The sequence below is a fragment of the Melanotaenia boesemani genome, chromosome 12 (assembly GCF_017639745.1).
Source record: "Melanotaenia boesemani isolate fMelBoe1 chromosome 12, fMelBoe1.pri, whole genome shotgun sequence".
In the NCBI taxonomy this organism is placed as follows: Eukaryota; Metazoa; Chordata; class Actinopteri; order Atheriniformes; family Melanotaeniidae; genus Melanotaenia; species Melanotaenia boesemani.
The window spans coordinates 6759184-6780341 of record NC_055693.1 but is presented as its reverse complement, the minus strand read 5'-3'; the positions used below and the strand labels follow the sequence as shown (position 1 = coordinate 6780341).

The window sequence follows — 21158 nt, the reverse complement described above, 5'->3', positions numbered from 1 at the left end:
ACAAGCCGTTGTTACATACTCCTATCAGCTGTTAAGGAGTCTGATGGCCGAGGGAAAGAAAGAGTTTCTGAGTCTGGTCTGCATTTCAGACTCCTGTATCTCCTGCCTGAGGGGAAGAGGGTGAACAGTCCATGTTGAGGGTGGGTGGGGTCTTTGATGATGGAGGCAGCTCTCCTATGGACTCTGTGCTGGTAGATGCTGTGCAGAGAGGGCAGCGGAGTCCTGGTGATCTTGGACGCAGTCTTCACCACTCTATGCAGGTGTTTGTGGCCCTTGACATTAGAGCTGCTGTACCACATGGTGATGCAGCTGGTCAGGACGGACTCAATTACGCAGCTGTAGAGGTTTCTGAGGATCTTTGGTGGCATGCAGAACTTCCTCAGCCTCCTCCTCAGGATGTACAGCCTCTACTGAGCGCTCCTCACCAGCTGTGTGGTGTTGAATGTCCAGGTGAAGTCCTCGCTGATGTGGACCCCCAGATAGTTAAAGCTGCTCACCCTCTCCACTTCCAGCCTGCGGATCAGCAGAGGCTGATGAGGGTTCCTCTCCTTCCTCATGTCCACTATCATCTCCTTGGTCTTGTCCGTGTTGAGGGTGAGGTTTTTGTCCTCACACCATGTCACCAGAGAGGTCACCTCCCTTCTGTAGGCTGCTTCATCCCCACCAGTGACACGTTCTATAACAGTTTCTTCCGCAAACTTCAGCATCCTGACGTAGGAGTCTTTATTTTCCAGGTGTGAAAGGGAGATGTACAGTGCTGCAGCAATACCATCTGAGGTGGAACTGTTGGACCTGTAGGCACACTGCAGGGGGTCCAGTGTGTCTGGTAGATAGCTTTGAATGTGGGTCAGCACCACTCTCTCAAAGCATTTCATAATGATTGGAGTCAATGCTACTGGCCTGTAGTCATTCAGGCAGCTAGGGGGGCTCTTTTTGGGGAGGGGAATAATGGTAGTGGTCTTAAAGCAAGATGGAACAATTCTCTGGTTGAGGGAGAAGGTTGAATATGGAAGTGAGAATGTCTGTCAGCTCGTTTGCACATGCTCAGAGGGCTCGTCCAGGGATGTTGTCTGGCCTTGCTGCTTTGCGGGGGTTGATCCTCGACGACTGGTGAGGGGAAGGGTTGTGTTGCTGTCCAGGTGTCTGAGAGCCTCTTCTCTGTGTGGGGGGGTGGAGATCTCAAAGCGGGTGTAAAAAGTGTTGAGGTCATCAGGCAGACTGTCTGTGGCACTGATGGTACTGGAGCTGCTCCTGTGGTCTGTGATGTGCTGCAGATCCTGCCACATGCGCCTGGGATCAGCAGTGGAGTAAAAGCCATCCAGCTTCTCTCGGCTGTTCTAATAGCCTTCCTCAGTCCGTACTTTGCAGCTTTGTACTCAGTGTCATTGCCAGATGTAAATGCAGTGGAGCAAGCATGCAGCATATGACGTAGAGTGGGGCAAAAAATTATTTAGTCAGCCACCAATTGTGTAAATTCTCCCACTTCAAAAGATGCGAGAGACCTGTAATTTTCATTATATGTATACCTCTACTATGAGAGACAAAAAAATCACATTGTCTGATTTTTAATGAATTAATAAATAAATTCCTTGGTAAAATAAGTATTTGGTCACCTACAAATGAGCACAATTTCTGGCTCTCACAGACCTGTAACTTCTTTAAGAAGCTCCTTTGTCCTCCACTCGTTACCTGTATTAATGGCACCTGTTTGAACTCGTTATCAGTATAAAAGACACCTGTCCACCACCTCATACAGTCAGACTCCAAACTCCATCATGGCAAGACCAAAGAGTTGTCAAAACACTCCAGAAACAAAATCGTAGACCTACACCAGGCTAGAAAGACTGAATTTGCAATAGGTAAGCAGCTTGGTGTGAAGAAATCAACTGTGGGAGCAATTATTAGAAAATGGAAGACATACGAGACCACTGATAATCTCCCTCGATCTGGGGCTCCAAACAAGTGTCAAAATGATCACGAGAACGGTGAGCAAAGATCCCAGAACCACAAGGGGGGACCTAGTGAATGATCTGGAGAGAGCTGGGACCAAAGTAACAAAGGCTATCATCAGTAACACATTACGCCACCAGGGACTCAAATCGTGCAGTGCCAGACGTGTCCCCTTGCTTAAGCCAGTACATGTCCAGCCCTTAGAGAGCATTTGGATGATCTAGAAGAGGATTGGAAGAATGTCATTTGGTCAGATGAAACCAAAATAGAACTTTTCGGTAAAATCTCAACCTGCCGTGTTTGGAGGAGAAAGAATGCTGAGTTGCATCCAAAGAACACCATACCTAGCATGGGGGTGGAAACATCATGCTTTGGGGCTGTTTTTCTGCAAAAGAACGAGAACAACTGATCCGTGTAAAAGAAAGAATGAATCATGAGATTTTGAGTGAAAACGTCCTTCCATCAGCAAGGGCATTGAAGATAAAAAGTGTGTGGGTCTTTCAGCATGACAATGATCCCAAACATACACCGCCCAGGCAACGAAGGAGTGGTTTCATAAGAAGCATTTCAAGTTCCTGGAGTGGCCCAGCCAGTCTCCAGATCTCAACCCCATAGAAAATCTTTGGAGGGAGTTAAAAAGACCGTGTTGCCCAGTGACGCCCGAAAACATCACTGCTCTAGAGGCGATCTGTATGGAGGAATGAGCCAAAGTACCAGCAACAGTGTGTAAAAACCTTGTGAAGACTCACAGAAAATGTCTGACCTCTGTCATTGTCAACAAAGGGTATAAAATAAAGTACTGAGATGAACTTTTGTTATTGACCAAATGCTTATTTTCCACCATAATTTGCAAATAAATTCATTAAAAATCAGACAAATGTGTTTTTCTGAATTTTTGTCTCACTTTGTCTCTCATAGTTGAGGTATACCTCTGATGAAAATTACAGGCCTCTCTCATCTTTTTAAGTGGGAGAACTTGCACAATTGGTGGCTGACTAAATACTTTTTTGCCCCACTGCTTCATTGTTTATCCAGGGCCTCTGGTCAGGGAACTTCCTGACTTGTATGGTGGGCACGATGTTATCCACACAAGTGCTGATGTACCCAGTCACATAGTCAGCATAGTCCTGTACACTGGCAGAAGAGTCCTTCAGAGTGTTTTGCAGCTTTAAACACCTCCAAGTCTGTAGTAGCAAAACAGTCCTGCAGTGTGCCCTCAGTCTCAGGTGTCCAGAGCTTAACCTGTTTGGTGACTGGATTTGATTGTTTGAGTCTTTGTCTGTACGCCGGGTACAGGAACAAAGAGATGTGGTCCAAATGTCCGGAGAGGGGGCGGGGTGCAGCCCTGCATGCGCCCATTATGTTGGTGTACACATGATCCAAAGTGTTCTTATCACGGGTGGGAATGTCTACGTTTTGATGGTATTTGGGAAGTACAGTCCGTAGGTTACACTGATTAAAGTTGCCAGCAACAATAAAAACAGCATCAGAATGAGCGGTCTCTAGAGCGCTGATGACATCATGGAGCTTGCCTACTGCTGCTGCAGAGTTGACTCACGGAGAGATGTAAACCGTGGCCAGAAACACAGATGTAAACTCCCTTGGTAAATAAAAGGGACGACACTTAAGCAGTAAAAACTCCACATCAGGTAAACAGTGCTGATGAACAGTCCGTACATCTTCACACCACATGTTGTTGATAAACACGCACACACCTACCCCCTTCGCCTTGCCTGAGGCTGCTGTCTGATCACTTCTATGAATGGAGTGTGTCTGTAGTTGAACGGTGGAATCTGGGATGTTATCTGAGAGCCTGGTTGTACCGCCAGGTGTATCAGCCTTGGGTGAGGTGGATCTTACAGCCCACCAAATTGTATTTTAGAGTTGCTGGCATCAAGCAGAGTGAGCATGTGTCATCTTCTCCATATCACTGACTGAGATTTTTGGTAGATGGTAGGACATACTGCAAATGCAGCATGCTTTAAAGGTACAGCATGTAAAAAATTATCGTCATCTAGTGGTGAAGATAGGAATAGAAATGACTACAGCTATAGATGAATGGTGGCACTCAGTACCTAAAATCTTTCCAGACATAAACATGTTTTCATTTGCAAGTGGATCCAACTGCTGCAGGTGCAGTGATGACTGAACAAAAAGTGACTGCTTCAAAATGGTGTACACATGCACTGTCTTCTTCTCTGTGCCATTTATGGTGCTACTTGTCCTAAACAGTGACTATCAAACAAAGCTTCACAAGAGTTGTTTATTATATCATATCAACTTTATTTTTAGAGCACTTTCATACAATACCATCGGAAACAAAGAGCTTAACATCATCATAACACTATTGGTCAAAAGTAGACATGTCAGTCCACCATTTTTGAAGTTGGCTTCTATAGTTTGATGTGTTTACAAGTGACACATCTACATGTGTTTACTATAAGCAGATGGATTAATTAAGTCCACAGAGAATGAAGTAGTTTTATTTATAAACTGAACTATTCTTTCTGAACCGAAGACATGAACACTTGTTATGCACAGAGCTGGGTTAGATTAATATGAACAATTACTCTAAAAGAATCACATTCAGCATCTACACTGTTCAAAGGTAATATTTTTATATTTTCCTGCTCTGTTACATGTTGGATTTATTCATTAATATTCCTGTGTGATCATCTTGATGGATGTCAATCTGAATGAAACAAATATCATTCTTGATGGCTTTGTTGAAGTGCATCGGTACAGATATCTTTATTTTGTGATCATGTTTACAGTATATATCCAAATACTCTGCTTTAATTCCACTATTGTATTACTCATTGTGTTCCAGAGAAGCCTCCATGAGCCTATGTATATTTTTATTGCAGCTTTGTTGCTGAACAATGTGATGTTCAGTGTTGTTGTCTACCCAAAGCTTTTGATTGACATTTTATCTGAGAGGCAGATCATCTCTTCTTCAGCTTGTTTTTTCCAAAATGTCATTGTTTATTCTTTAGGTGTTTCAGAATTATTCCTTTTAACAATCATGTCCTATGACAGGTATGTGTCCATATGTAAACCTCTGCATTATGCAACCATCATGAGAAAAAGGACTGTCATCATTCTCTTGGTTTTAACTTGGATTTTACCTGCTTTTTATCTCAGTGTATTAATATTTTCTATCATTTACTTTCATTCAGAAATGTGTAACTTCACTCTGAGGGCGATCATTTGTAAAAGTGCACTTAATGATCTTCTTTGTTTTCACTCACCAGTCTTAGTTATAGTGACTTTATTATCAATAATCATTGTTGGAATTTTCCTTGTGTTTTTAATATTATTTTCATATATCAGGATTATTATGATAGCATATAGAAGTAGTAAAGACTTTAAGAGAAAAGCTGCACAGACCTGCTTACCTCACTTGTTAGTTTTAATCAGCTTCAAATGTTTTGTTTCTTTTGAAATCATTACAGTTTTAATAGAGTCTAAAATTTCAAAGACTGTTAGTTTGATAATGACCTTACAAACAATCATATATCAGCCAATATTTAATCCAATCATATATGGTCTTAAAATGAAGGAAATTTATAAACACCTCACAAGGCTGTTGTGCAGAACAAAAAGCAAATAAAAGGTTCTTCTAACCATATCTGTCGTTTGATCCGATTTAAATAAAACAATGTTTCAGTGAAAGTTTGTTCATATTTGCTTCTGGCCACATTTAAATGTGTGCTCAGAGAGTGAGGTGAAAAAGAATTAAAGATAAAGGGTCATGATGTATATTAGCTAAGCACAGCTTCATGTTTTAAATAGATAATTTAACTGTTATAAATCTCCCTTCTGGATCTGTAGTTATGCTCATTTCTGTGAATTTCATTTGCTGCAAATCAAAATGGCTTTGCTTCTGGACGTCTGGACTTAAAACAGGCTGAACAAACTTGAGTAAACTCTGCTGCTGAAAGGACGTCCACTGTTGTTTTTGTCATATAAATCTTGTATAAAAACATAATGTCTGCCTGTAGATTTTTTAACCTAATAGAGATTTGTAGCCTCTTCTCTCTGGTCCTAGCTCTGTGCACATTCCACCTGATAAATATAAGTGTGGCCATGCTAGTAGTAACAGGGTGAGTGTTGGATGCATTTTACTGATATGTATACGTGTGTGTGTGTGTATATATTTGTTTTCCTAATGCAAGCTGTGTGCCTGTGTATTGCATGTTTCTATTGTGCTTGAATTTATTTAAAGAATGAAAGTGTTGGGTATGTATGTATACATTAATAAATATGCTCTGCATATTAGCATTAATGTTGTGTGATTCATTGATGTGGCAGCTAGGATAAAGAAAAAGAGAAAAAGTGTGTGTGGTGGTGGTGGGCGAGGCCCCGGCTCAGCTGTGGGAAGGAGGGTGAGGCTGTGGTTCAGGGAGCAGCAGGTAATGCAGATTGGCTCAGCTGTAACGCATATCTAATATTGAACTTTTTATCTGCAGTAGTGTGCTGAGGCATCAGATTCAAGATTCAAAGTGTTTATTGTCATTTGCCCAGTACGGAAAACAAGTTTCCCTGAACAATGAAATTCTTACTTAGCTGTCCGCACTGAATGCCATAAAAGAATATAAATAAAAAACAAACAACTTTTAAAAAGACTAGATAGTGAAGTGTCTTATTCACAGCATTTCATAATCAGAATTAATTAAAATTACATAGATTAGGATTATACTGGGTTGCAGCTTAAGTAGACTGCAATATGCTAAGATTAGAGAATTTTAAATTCATGTATATTTTATTTATTGGCTTATTTGATAGGGACAAGTGTATACAATAAACACACCAAAACATTTATAGCCAAGGCTAATTTCCAATGCCCATCACTAGATGGGCATTTTACTGTACAAAAACATTACATTTACAATACACAAAAACAATACATTCAGTCTAAAAATGCATACAAACTCTATCCGTCTTTAAAACCCTAGTTCGTTCTTAAAAGCCCCGAAATCTGGGTCCTGTTTCAATTTAGGTGACAAAGAGTTCCACACTTTAGCAACTTTAACAAAAAAGAATGACCTTCCAACGGCTGTTTTTCTCTAAGGCTCCTTCACATTCCCATTGGAAGCTCCTTGCGTGATTGACCCCACTGATCTTAGTGGGACTATAAGCTGCCTAAGGACCTCCGTGGCTTGATTATGCAAACATTTATACATTAATTTTAAATTACAAAACTTTATAAAGTTTTCAAAATTAAGAAAATCTAACCTCTACAATACCTCACAATGGTGAGTTCCAATAGGTTTTCTATCCAATATTTTTAAAGCTCTATTGTTAATCGTTCTCACTGGAGTAATTGCTGTACTCGTGACAAGGAGGTTATACAATAACTGAGGTGGGAGAAAACCATTGCATGCATGAATACATTTGCCACCTGGAATGATAAACAGTCCCTTATAAGTCGAAAGGTGTACAAATTTCCCTTTGCTGTTCTTATGATCTTTTTATTATGAATTTCAAATGATAAACAAGAGTCTAAAACCGTGTTTCTCAATCCTGGTCCTCAGGGACCACTGCCCTGCATGTTTTAGTTCTTTCCAACTTCAACACACTGGATTCAGATTAATTGAACTGCTTGTCAAGTTCTTTGCAAGCCTGCTAATGAGCCATTCATTTGAGTCAGGTGTGTTAAAGATGGACACCTCTAAAACATGCAGGGCAGTGGTCCCCGAGGACTGGGATTGAGAACATTGGTCTAAAATCAAGCCCAAACATTTTACTTCCTTAACTTGTTCAATATCTTGATCACTAATTGTCAGATGCAGTTTTCCATAAGAACGACATCTAGAAGAAAAACAAACCAAGACTGTTTTATTAACATTTAGAGTAAGCCCTGAATTTTGAAACCACCCTAACACAGCATCTAAATGGTGCAGTAGCTGAGCAGTAATGGCTTCAATATTTTTGCCGCTCACATAAAAAACTGCATCATCTGCATACATTGGGAAACCAGCATCAGGACAGATATTTGGCAAATCACCAGGCTGATGTAAGGCACACACAGGTTTTTAATCATACACTACTGTTCAAAAGTTTGGGGTCACTTCCCTATTGAATCCAATGGCAAAGTGACCCCAAACTTTTGAACGGTAGTGTATGTGTCTCCACAGGATTGGCTTATTCAGGACTAAGGAATGTCTTAGTTTGAAAGGTATATAAGAATGACTCACACATGTGCTTTTGGGATTCTCAAAATTGGCCTGAGTCCTCACAGATATTTCTGCAGAGATCTGTTTAGGATGCGACTTTTTGTAATAAAACTATAATTTTTATTATACATCAAGCTGATGTCCGGAGCTCTTCTTTTACCTGAAAGTATTTTGCCACACCACTAGCTTAAAGTTATTCACTACAAAACAGCATGATCCAGAGGAAAAGATATTCATATGATGAAGTCATCATATCACAGAAATGACTATGAAGACACCAAGGACACCAAAAGAAGAAACAACAGTACGGCACCGAGAAGAGAGGAAAAGCTGTCAACCATACGATGGCTTCGCAAAACTACAGAGGATAATAAACAGCAAAATGCCATCACAAACTGTTTTTTCACATCACCTGCTTCCACAAAATAAACAATAATAGAAGATAAAGAAAGGCAAAAAAAAAAGAAAGAAAAACTCTGAGTAAATAATCTATGTACATAAATGTGAAGTGTGCTACATAAACTGTTGTGCCACATTCAACAATGAATGATTAGCAGTGCAAAAGAACACTGTAGTTAGGTAGATGGTAAGACGCATGTGCAATTTTAATTATATGTAATAAGACACATAAGACAGCAAACAATATTGCAGTTACCGTTGTTGACAATATAAAGTCAGTGTGCAGGGTACAGGCCGTTGTTACAGACTCCTATCAGCTGTTAAGGAGTCTGATGGCCGAGGGAAAGAAAGAGTTTCTGAGTCTGATTGTCCTGCATTTCAGACTCCTGTATCTCCTGCCTGAGGGGAAGAGAGTGAACAGTCCATGTTGAGGGTGGGTGGAGTCTTTCATGATGGAGGCAGCGCTCCTGTGGACTCTGATGCTCTGCAGAGAGGGCAGCGGAGTCCTGGTGATCATGGACGCAGTCTTCACTGCTCTCTGCAGGCGTTTGTGGTCCATGACAGTAGAGCTGCTGTACCACACGGTGATGCAGCTGGTCAGGACGGATTCAATTATGCAGCTGTAGAGGTTTGCGAGGATCTTTGGTGACATGCCTAACTTCCTCAGCCTCCTCCTCAGGAAGTACAGCCGCTGCTGAGCTCTCCTCACCAGCTGTGTGGTGTTGAATGTCCAGGTGAGGTCCTTGCTGATGTGGACCCCCAGATATTTAAAGCTGCTCACCCTCTCCACTTCCAGCCCGCAGATAAGCAGTGGCTGATGAGGGTTCCTCTCCTTCTTCATGTCCACTATCATCTCCTTGTTCAGGGTGAGATTTTTGTCCTCACACCATGTCACCAGAGAGGTCACCTCCCTTCTGTAGGCTGCTTCATCCCCACCAGTGATACGTTCGTTCACAGCAGTTTCGTCCGCAAACTTCAGGATGGTGTTGTCCTTGTCAGAGGTCACACAGTCATGGCTGAACAGGGTGTAGAGCATGGGTGCCCAAAGTCAGTCCTCGAGGGCTGCTGTCCTGCAGATTTTCCAATGTTCCCTGCTTCAACACACCTGACTCATATGAAATAGATCCAACAGCCTAATAGGTTTTGCACAATGATTCATCAATTTGAGTCAGGTGGTTTTGGAGCATCAAAAACCTGCAGGATTGTGGCCCTTGAGGACCAGAGCTGGGCATCCCTGGTGTAGAGGATGGGACTGAGGACGCACCCCTGTGATGTTCCAGTGTTAGTGATGATGCTGGCTGACATCCTGGTCCCGATCCTGACAGACTGAGGCCAGTCAGAAAGTCCTGGAGCTAGTCACAGAGGATGGGGTGTAGTCCCAGGGAAAACAGTTTGTGGGTGAGCTTGTGGGGGATGACCGTAATGAATGCCAAGCTGTAGTCAATAAAGAGCATCCTGATGAAGGAGTCTTTATTTTCCAGGTGTGAAAGGGAGATGTACAATGCTGCAGCAATACCGTCTGAGGTGGAACTGTTGGACCTGTAGGCATACTGCAGGGGTCCAGTGTGTCTGGTAGACAGCTCTGAATGTGGGTTAGCGCCACTCTCTCGAAGCACTTCATAATTATTGGAGTGAGTGCTACTGGCCTGTAGTCATTCAGGCAGCTAGGGAGGCACTTTTTGGGGAGGGGAATAATGGTAGTGGTCTTAAAGCAAGATGGAACAATTCTCTGGTTGAGGGAGAATGTCTGTCAACTCGTTTGCACATGCTCGAAGGGCTCATCCAGGGATGTTGTCTGGCCTTGCTGCTTTGTGGGAGTTGATCCTCTTCAGAGCTTTGTTTACCTGGGTTGATGAGATTCAAAGTACTCATCCCTGTTCCCCTTTTTTCACAGACGAGCTGACAGCCTAAGACCAGATTCAACAACCCTGAAACATTTCACTGTACATAATAAATCTTATTACTCCATCCTTAAGGTCTCTGAGATATTATGTGGGTCCAGTCTTCTGATCGGTGACAGACAATGAAAGAATGAATGAATGAATGAATGAATGAATGAATGAATGAAACTTTATTGTCATTGCAACAGGTTCAACAATTTTTTTTCCAAACCCGTCCAAGAGTAGACAACAACAACATATAAACAAACAGGATCAGGCAGACTGAGGCAGCAGTGCCATGCAGCGCGCCATTTTCACAGATGCAAAAGATAACATGAGAGACAGTAACGGATAAGACTAGAAAAAAAAGGCATCTCTGCATTGGGTCTTGACAGGCCATGTGTAGAAACACTAAAAAACACACCTTGGTACATGAAAGCACATAATTCAGACATTCACAACATAAGAAACGCATGGCAGGAGGGGAGAGGGGTCTCCCATCACAGCTAAGTGTGGACGCAGCTGAACTCAAGCGCATCCAAACAACCTGCCGCCCAAGACCCGTACAGGGAGCCAGATTAAGATAACAGCATTTGTTTTGGTTCAGACTAGAGCATGTTTTGTCTGGCTATTTCAGGTCACCTGAATCTGGGTCAATTTCCACTAAGCCGAGCCGACAACTTCTCCAAGTTGATGTCCACCCTGCGTACGAGCTCTGGAACTGCAGACAGCTTGCCATTCTGAGCCAGAATAGTATCCAGTTTGCAATTAAGCTCCTGCAACGCCATAGTTTGATTGTTCGTAGCTCGGCACACACCAGCACAGAAATCCGGCAGCTTGCCATTGGCCGTCGACAGTGTCCAAATTTTGCGATAAACCAGGAAACCGCCCGCTCCAAACAGCAAAAACCCAGTTTGACCGGGTCTTTCAGCATGATAATTGCCAACAAAGGGTATATAATAAAATATTGAGATTAACTTTTGTTATTGACCAAATACTTATTTTCCACCATAATTTGCAAATAAATTCATTAAAAATCAGACAATGTGATTTTCTGGATTTTCTTTTTCTCATTTTGTCTCTCATAGTTGACGTATACCTATGATGAAAATTACAGGCTCTCTCATCTTTTTGGTGGCTGACAATATTTTTTCCCCACTGCTTGACTGTTTATCCAGGGCCTCTGGTCAGGGAACTTCCTGACTTGTATGGTGGGCACGATGTTATCCACACAAGTGCTGATGTACCCAGTCACATAGTCAGCATAGTCCTGTACACTGACAGGAGAGTCCTTCAAAGTGTTCTGCAGTTTTAAACACCTCCAAGTCTGTATTAGCAAAACAGTCCTGCAGTGTGCCCTCAGTCTCAGGTGTCCAGAGCTTAACCTGTTTGGTGACTGGATTTGATTGTTTGAGTCTTTGTCTGTATGCCGGGTACAGGAACAAAGAGATGTGGTCCAAATGTCCGAAGTGGGGGCGGGGTGCAGCCCCCTTTATGTTGGTGTACACATGATCCAAAGTGTTCTTATCACGGGTGGGAATGTCTATGTTTTGATGGTATTTGGGAAGTACAGTCCGTAGTTACACTGATTAAAGTTGCCAGCAGCAATAAAAACAGCATCAGAATGAGCGGTCTCTAGAGCACTGATGACATCATGGAGCTTGCCTACTGCTGCTGCAGAGTTGGCTCACGGAGAGATGTAAACCGTGGCCAGAAACACAGATGTAAACTCCCTTGGTAAATAAAAGGGACGACAATTAAGCAGTAAAAACTCCACATCAGGTAAACAGTGCTGATGAACAGTCCGTACATCTTCACACCACATGCTGTTGATAAACACGCACACACCTACCCCCTTCGCCTTGCCTGAGGCTTCTGTCAGATCACTTTTATGAATGGAGTGTGTCTGTAGTTGAACGGTGGAATCTGGGATGTTATCTGAGAGCCTGGTTGTACTGTCAGGTGTATCAGCCTTGGGTGAGGTGGATCTTACAGCCCACCTGAATGTGTTTTAGAGTTGCTGGCATCAAGCAGAGTTTCTATTCATGTGTGATCTTCTCCATATCACTGACTGAGATTTTTGGTAGATGGTAGGACATACTGTAAATGCAGCATGCTTTAAAGGTACAGCATGTAAAAAAATTATCGCCATCTAGTGGTGAAGATAGGGATAAAAAAGACTTCAGCTGTGAATGGATGGTGGCACTCAGTACCTAAAATCTTTCCAGACATAAACATGTTTTCATTTGCAAGTGGATCCAACTGCTGCAGGTGCAGTGATGACTGAGCAAAAAGTAACTGCTACAAAATGGTGAATGGTCTTCTTCTCTGTGCCATTTATGGTGTTACTTGTCCTAAACGGTACCTATCAAACAAAGCTTCACAAGAGTTGTTTATTATATCATATCAACTTTATTTTTAGAGCAATTTCATACAATACCATCTGAAACAAAGAGCTTAACATCAGCATTAAATAAAGCATAACATAACACATAAAAATACAACTAAAAAACAGAAGTCACATTCTACGTGGCCTGCTGGTACCTATCAGCATCCTTTGAAATCCCACAGAACAAAAAGGCTCCATAGGGCTGTTTTCAGCTTGACAGCAACCTCATCGTCAGTATCCACAAATAAGTTCAGGGGTTACCACCTCGACAGGCACCAGCCACCTTAAGGCCACAGCTCCCATCAGCCGCCTGAACAATGGATGTATAAATCATGTTTCGTTTGACTCAGTGTTCCCTGCTTCCCTCAGGAGTCTCTGTTACAGTCCATTGCTGCTCTTAGCAGAGTTATTGAAATAAAACTTCTGTCCAGAATCTGGAAATGTTGAACACTATTGGTCAAAAGTAGACTGGTCAGTCCACCATTTTTGAAGTTGGCTTCTATAGTTTGATGTGTTTACAAGTGACACATCTACATGTGTTTACTATAAGCAGATGGATTAATTAAGTCCACAGAGAATAAAGTAGTTTTATTTATAAATTGAACTATTCCTTCTGAACCGAAGACATGAACACTTGTTATGCACAGAGCTGGGTTAGATTAATATGAACAATTACTCTAAAAGAATCACATTCAGCATCTACACTGTTCAAAGGTAATATTTTTATGTTTTCCTGCTCTGTTACATGTTGGATTTATTCATTAATATTCCTGTGTGATCATCTTGATGGATGTCAATCTGAATGAAACAAATATCATTCTTGATGGCTTTGTTGAAGTGCATCGGTACAGATATCTTTATTTTGTGATCATGTTTACAGTTTATATCCAAATACTCTGCTTTAATTCCACTATTGTATTACTCATTGTGTTCCAGAGAAGCCTCCATGAGCCTATGTATATTTTTATTGCAGCTTTGTTGCTGAACAATGTGATGTTCAGTGTTGTTGTCTATCCAAAGCTTTTAATTGACATTTTATCTGAGAGGCAGATCATCTCTTCTTCAGCTTGTTTTTTCCAAAATGTCATTGTTTATTCTTTGGCTGTTTCAGAATTCTTCCTTTTAACAGCCATGTCCTATGACAGGTATGTGTCCATATGTAAACCTCTGCATTATGCAACCATCATGAGAAAAAGGACTGTCATCATTCTCTTGGTTTTAACTTGGATTTTACCTGCTTTTTATCTCGGTGTATTAATATTTTCTATCATTTACTTTCATTCAGAAATGTGTAACTTCACTCTGAGGGCGATCTTTTGTAAAAGTGCACTTAATGATCTTCTTTGTTTTCACTCACCAGTCTTAGTTATAGTGACTTTAATATCAATAATCATTGTTGTAATTTTACTTGTGTTTTTAATATTATTTTCATATATCAGGATTATTATGATAGCATATAGAAGTAGTAAAGAATTCAAGAGAAAAGCTGCACAGACCTGCTTACCTCACTTGTTAGTTTTATTCTGTTTCAAATGTTTGGTTTCTTTTGACCTCATTACAGTTTTACTGGAGTCTAAAGTTTCAAAGACTGTTAATTTGATAATGACCTTACAAACAATCATATATCAGCCACTATTTAATCCAATTATATATGGTCTTAAAATGAAGGAAATTTATAAACACCTCACAAGGCTGTTGTGCAGAACAAAAAGTAAATAAAAGGTTCTTCTAACCATATCTGTGGTTTGATCCGATTTAATTAAAACAATGTTTCAGTGAAAGTTTGTTCATATTTTTTTTTGGCCACATTTAAATGTGTGCTCAGAGAGTGAGGTGAAAAAGGAGTAAAAAGAAAAAGGGTCATCATGTATATTAGCTAAGCACAGCTTCATGTTTTGAACAGATCATTTAACTGTTTAAAATCTCCCTTCTGGATCTGTAGTTATGCTGATTTCTGTGAATTTAATTTTTCTGCTAATCAAAATGGCTTGCCTCTGTCTAGACTCATAACAGGCTGAATAAACTTGAGTAAACTCTGCTGCTTAAAGGACATCCACTGTTGTTTTTGTCATATAAATTTTGTGTTAGAACATAATGTCTGCCTGTAGATCATTTAACCTAATAGAGATTTTTAGTCTCTGCTCTCTGGTCCTAGCTCTGTGCAAATTCCACATGGTAAATATAAGTGTGGCCATGCTAGTAGTAACAGGGTGATTCTTAGATGCATTTTACTGATCTGTTTATCTGTAGTGTATATGAGAGTGTATGTATAATTGTTTTCCTAATGCATGCCATGTGCCTGTGTACTAAATGTTTCTAAGTGGGGTTTTTAGGTATACATGACTAAATATGCTCTGCCAATTAGCATTAATGTTGGTATTAAGGTGGCAGTGAGGATAAGAAGTACAAGATAAGATAAGAAGAGTTGGAAACTCCAGCGCACTAAAAGAAAGTCTTTGCAAGTCTCAAGAAAGTCTTTGCAAGCCTGCTAATGAGCTATTAATTAGCAGGCTGGACTGGCCTGCCTGCAGTCCAGGCATTTAACACCAAAAATATCCAATGTATCCAGTGTGACCTACAATTTTTTGCACTTCCACATAGGCTTCAGATTTCACCGCCGGAGGTTGCCGCTTGGTGTAAATGCAGCATGCTTTAAAGGTACAGTGTGTAATACTTACTGCCATCTAGTGGTAAAGATAGGGATAGAAATTACTTCAGCTGTGAATGGATGGTGGCACTCAGTGCCCAAAATCTTTCCAGACATAAACATGTTTTCATTTGTATGAATCCAACAGCTGCAGGTGCAGTGATGACTGAACAAAGAAGTGACTGCTTCAAAATGGTGTACACATGCACTGTCTTCTGCTATGTGGCATTTAAGGCATTACTTATCCTAAACGGTACCTATCAAACAAAGCTTTAGAAGGGTTGTTTATTATACCATATCAACTTTATTTATAAAGCCCTTTAATATAGTAACATCTGAAACAAAGAGCTGTACATCAGCAATAAATACAGAAGTCCTAAAATAAAAAAAAATAAAAAAACATTAAATAAATATAATCAATGTCTAGGTCCAAAGCCAAGTGGAGATTTTGAAAGTAGATAATGAAGGGGCCTAACACTTAAAGGCAAGTTCCACATTTTTGGAGCAGCAATAGAATATTACCCTTCTTACGCGCTCCAGTTGAAAAATGTTTAGCAGCTCTCTGAACGAACTGGAGAAGTGAGGGTGACTGGTTGATTCCTAAATAAAGTGCATTACAGTAACTCAAATGTAATGAAGGTGTGTATTACTGTTTCAAAATGCTTTCTTGACTTTCACCTTCACCAGCTGCTTTAAATTAATAAAGTTGGACTTCACCACTGCTCTAATTAGGCAGCCAAGTTTAAAATAACTGCCCATCCTAAGGCCTAGGTTGGTAACAGTTAGCTCTTTATGCGGTCCCAAGGGGCCTTAGTTACTTTGGGGGACAAGCATGATTAAATTTGAAGAAATTTAAGGCCATCCCAATTTAGTTGTCATTAAGACATCCAAGAAGAGGTATAACTGAGTTATAACTACTTTAATGGTAGATACATTTGACAATCATCAGCATAGTAGTGGAAGGAAATACTATGCTTTCTCAGAATAGAGCCCAGAGGAAGTAAATAAAGGAAGAAAAGCAAGGGCCCTAAAATTAAACCCTGAGGGGCCCCCAAAAAAGAAAGAAGCAGAGAATGATTCAGAACCAGCAACACTTACACAAATGGTTCTTTCTGTCAAAAAGGACGTGAACCATTGCAAAGCAAGACTACTAATACCCACAAGATGTAAACAAGATAAAAAATATTCAAAAGCACCTGTCAGGTCAAAGAGCACCAGAATCTGATGCCAGGGGGATATCATTTAATACTATTATTAGACTCTTATTTGTTCATCCATTCAGAGACACCATAGTTAAAAATGGTGGAACAAATATGGCAGCTGCCATGTGTGGACCCACAGCAAGTAGATATAAATTACTCATTCTAAGAACCTAACAGTTATTTTAGCAAAATGATTAGATATCAACAGAAACACAGTTTTTAATAATCTAGAAAAATTTTCTGTCATTGACCTTTGATTTTGTTACACACTGCACCTTTCAGTGCCTCCATCTCACACAGCTCTTTCCAGTAGACCTTCTTCTTCTCCACTCCCTTACGTCCATTGGCCTTGTTTTATTTGTGCAATGATAATCACACCTTGTAGCCTCCTCCTGCTGGGGCAGGTCCAGCACCGCAAATCTGTGTCACTGAGTTAGCGTGATAATGATAATAATATTGATAACAAAAATAATAGTAATAATTGTTTATTCTCTCTCTATTATTAAGGGTTATTTTAACACATAGCAGCCACTATCAAACACACACAGCTTCAAATTAGAAATGCAAAGTTCAAGCCACCAGAGTTTGACACAGTTCCTGGAAGTGCATTGATGACACTGTGCCCAAAACCTCCATCTGCACTTATCCAAATCAGAAACCATGGGCTGGACCAGGGGTGCAGGTAAACTTAAAGCTCACACTGCTGCCTTCAAATCAGGTGACCCTGATGCCTACAAAGCAGCCAAGTATGACCTCAGAAGGACCGTCAGGACCTCCCAGAGGGTATACAGGGAGAAAGTGGAGTCTGCCCAACTAAGCCACGACCCAAGACGCGTGTGGCATGGACTACACTTTATCACCAACTACAAGGGGAGGAACAGGCCAGTGGAGCTATCCAGCGCATCATTTCCGGACAAGCTCAATACCTTTTATGCCCAGTTTGATAAGGACAACACCACGCCCGTCACCAAACCACATGTGGACAGTGAAGACACCATACTCTGTATAGACTCAGCTACAGTGAGATGGGCGTTCAAGAAAGTAAACCCCCGCAAAGCACCAGGGCCTGACTGCATCTCCGGTTGGGTGCTGAGAGCCTGTGCTGACCAACTCACCGGGGTTTTTACTAACATTTTCAACCTGTCTTTGGGCCAGTCTGTTGTGCCCACCATCTTCAAGACCTCCACTGTTATTCCCATCCCAAAGAACCCCACAGCATCCTGTCCTAATGACTTTCGGCCCATAGCACTCACATCTGTCATCATGAAGTGCTTTGAGCTAATCATTAAGAGATACATCTGTGGCTCCCTCCCTGTCACCTTGGACCCCCTGCAGTTTGCATATAGAGCAAAGAGGTCTACAGACAATGCTATTGCTCTAGTTGTCTACACCTCTCTCAACCACCTGGAGAGGGGAAACACATTTGTGAGAATGCTCTTCTTTGACTACAGCTCGGCTTTCAATACCATAATCCCATCTAAACTGGTCTCAAACTCACCGCCCTGGGCCTGGAGAAGTCCATCTGCTGCTGGATATGGGACTTCCTCACTAACAGACCACAGGCAGTGAGAATCGGGATTCACCTCTCCTCCACACTCATCCTCAGCACTGGTACACCACAGGGCTGTGTTCTCAGCCCACTCCTGAACTCCCTGTTCACCCACGACTGCACTGCCAGGCACAGCTCCAACAGCATCCTCAAGTTTGCCGACGACACCACCATCCTAGGCCTCATCACCAAAAACAACGAGAGCGCCTACAGAGATGAGGTGAAATCACTGACCAGCTGGTGTCAGGAAAATAGCCTCTCTCTAAACGTCAGCAAAACTAAGGAGATGATAGTAGACTTCAGGAGACAGCGTGCAGACCAGCACCCCTCTATATACATCAACAATGCTGAGGTAGAGCAGGTCAGCAGCTTCAAGTTCCTCGGCGTACACATCGCGGAAGATTTGTCCTGGACAATACATACAGCCACTGCGGTAAAAAAAAGCCACACAAAGATTCTACTTCCTGAGGAAGTTAAGGAAGTTTGGTATGAATACCAGCATCATCACAAACTTCTACAGGTGCACCATCGAGAGCCTGCTGACGGGTTGCATCACAGTGTGGTATGGGAACTGCACCTCTCAGAGCCGAAAAGCACTACAGAGGGTGGTGTGAGCGGCCGAGGATATCACCGGCAGCAGTCTCCCCTCCATCCAGGACATTTATCCCAGTAGGTGTCTGCATAAGGCACGCAGCATCACTAAGGACTACACTCATCCAGCACTAGGATATTTCCGTTTGCTACCCTCTGGTAGACGATACAGGAGCCTGCCAGCATGCACAAAAAGACTCAAAGACAGTTACTACCCCCAAGCTGTCAGACTGCTGAACTCACAATAATAGTGCACTAAACTACTTGCTACCTATTACTGTGCAGCCATACTATGTGCAATACAAAATTCACCTGAAGCAATATTACAACCCGTGAAAAACTCCACATACACTTTATTTTTAATCCTACCTGCACCTTTGTATTTTATACATTAATATATTTTATTATACTTCTTACTATATTGTTTACTTATTTCTCTTGTATTTATTTCTCTTTTAACAAGTACTGTCAGTACTTGATTATCTTTTGCGAGTCAAACAGTTCCCCTCATCCCAAGCATTTCATTGCATTGTTGACCCGGTGTCGAAACTGCACATGACAAATAAACAGTCTTGAATCTTGAAATCTTGAATCTTGAATCTTGGAGGAGAGTTTCATGAGATCCATGGAGGTTGGTTTAAAAACAGAAAAAAGGAAACAGAGTTGTAGTCTATAGTCTATTTTCTGAATCCATGTGATAATTTGATCCACAGAGGATGATGGAAACTAATAAAAGCATTCAACAGAGCTGAAGCTTTCATTTTCATTTAACAGCACGTTAAAGTTACTTCTCACATATCCAAGCAGCCTACTGTATTCAAAAGGCTGTTGCACAACCTTAATGGACAATACCTTAAATGCAACGTATTTAATCTTTGATGGACATGTGGAAGTGGACAAATATAGGTATGTTTATTTTTTCATTACACTTATAGTTTATATTCTAATAATATGCACTAATTGCACTATTGTTTATCTGATTTGGATTCACCAAAACCTTCATGAACCTATGTACATTTTCATTGCAGCTTTATTACTGAACTCTGTTCTTTTCAGCACCATGATCTACCCAAAGCTTCTGATTGACTTTTTATCTAAAATCCAGGTCATATCCTATTCAGCTTGCCTTTTTCAGTTTTATATATTTTACTCTTTGGGTGGTTCAGAATTCTTACTCTTAGCAGCCATGGCCTATGACAGGTATGTGTCTATATGCAAACCTCTGCAATATGCATCCATCATGAGAAGAACTACTGTCTGTATTTTCTTGATTTTAGCGTGGACTGTTCCTGCATGTGAGGTTGCAGTTGCAACTGGATTAATTGTCAAGGAAAAGCTTTGCAGCTTCATTTTAAAGGGAATCTTTTGCAACAATGTGATTTACAAACTTCAGTGCGTAATCTCAACAGCACGCATTATACGTGACATGATTATATTGGTCAACATTGCACTCATCCCTGTCCTTTTCATACTGTTTACTTATACAAGGATACTGATAATATCTTATCAAAGCAGTAGAGAATTTAGGAGAAAAGCTGCACAGACCTGTTTACCTCACCTGATTATACTGATCAACTTTTTCTGTTTGTGTTCATATGATGTGGTTGCAGTTGGACTGGAATCAAAATTTCCAAAGATTTTACAATTTATAATGAGTTTTCAAGTGATTTTGTATCATCCCCTCTTTAATCCAATCATATATGGACTGAAAATGAAAGAAATTTTTAAACACCTCAAAAAGCTGTTCTGCAGAAGAAATATAAAGTGATTCGTCAGCTCTGTAAACCTGTTGTCCTCTTCCCAATCCTACTGACATGTTTTAATCCAAGAACTTGTTTCTATGACTGATACACAGTAAAGAATGTTAGCATTAATAAAGAAATAATCTGTCCGTTGTAGTTACAATTATTTCTAAGAATGTGTTTTGATTTTGTTTTCTTTTCTTTTTTTTATGAATCTCAAAACTAAAGACATAGACACCAACACTATCACTGTGAACTGTTATGTCCTCATCAACACGTCTTTAAGTGAGCTATAATGTTATTTGTTCCCTATGTTAGAGTTTGGAAATAGTTTTGGAAATTTTCTTAAAACCCATTTTTATACTTTAGCTTTCTTTTTTTTTTGTAATTTTATTTGATTTTGTTTGTTTACATTGCTTTTGTGTTATAATTGTTTTTATGTCATGTTTACACATATGTCTGATGTTTTTATCCGTTTTATGTTTTTTTTATAGTTTCTTATAGATGTATTTGGTTATGTGCAGCACCTTGTTTCAGCTGTGGTTGTTTTAAAGTGCTTTATAAATAAAGTTGTTATGGTTTGATAAAATCCCAATTAAATTTAAATTTTGCTTGGTGATAAGAATAAGA

The 21158-nt window shown here is 40.7% G+C and overlaps 3 protein-coding genes across 3 annotated transcripts; all 3 read left to right on the top strand.

Annotated features, from left to right (window-relative positions):
* Positions 1-4630: 4630 nt before the first annotated feature.
* Positions 4631-5563, top strand: LOC121650567 (olfactory receptor 11A1-like). The gene has a single exon (XM_042002134.1). The coding sequence runs from the start codon at positions 4631-4633 to the stop codon at positions 5561-5563; it is 933 nt and encodes a 310-aa protein (XP_041858068.1).
* An 8020-nt stretch (positions 5564-13583) lies between these two features.
* Positions 13584-14516, top strand: LOC121650566 (olfactory receptor 11A1-like). The gene has a single exon (XM_042002132.1). It carries the CDS (start codon positions 13584-13586, stop codon positions 14514-14516), a length of 933 nt encoding a protein of 310 aa, XP_041858066.1.
* A 5111-nt stretch (positions 14517-19627) lies between these two features.
* Positions 19628-20554, top strand: LOC121650565 (olfactory receptor 6N2-like). The gene has a single exon (XM_042002131.1). It carries the CDS (start codon positions 19628-19630, stop codon positions 20552-20554), a length of 927 nt encoding a protein of 308 aa, XP_041858065.1.
* The last annotated feature ends 604 nt before the right edge of the window (positions 20555-21158 follow it).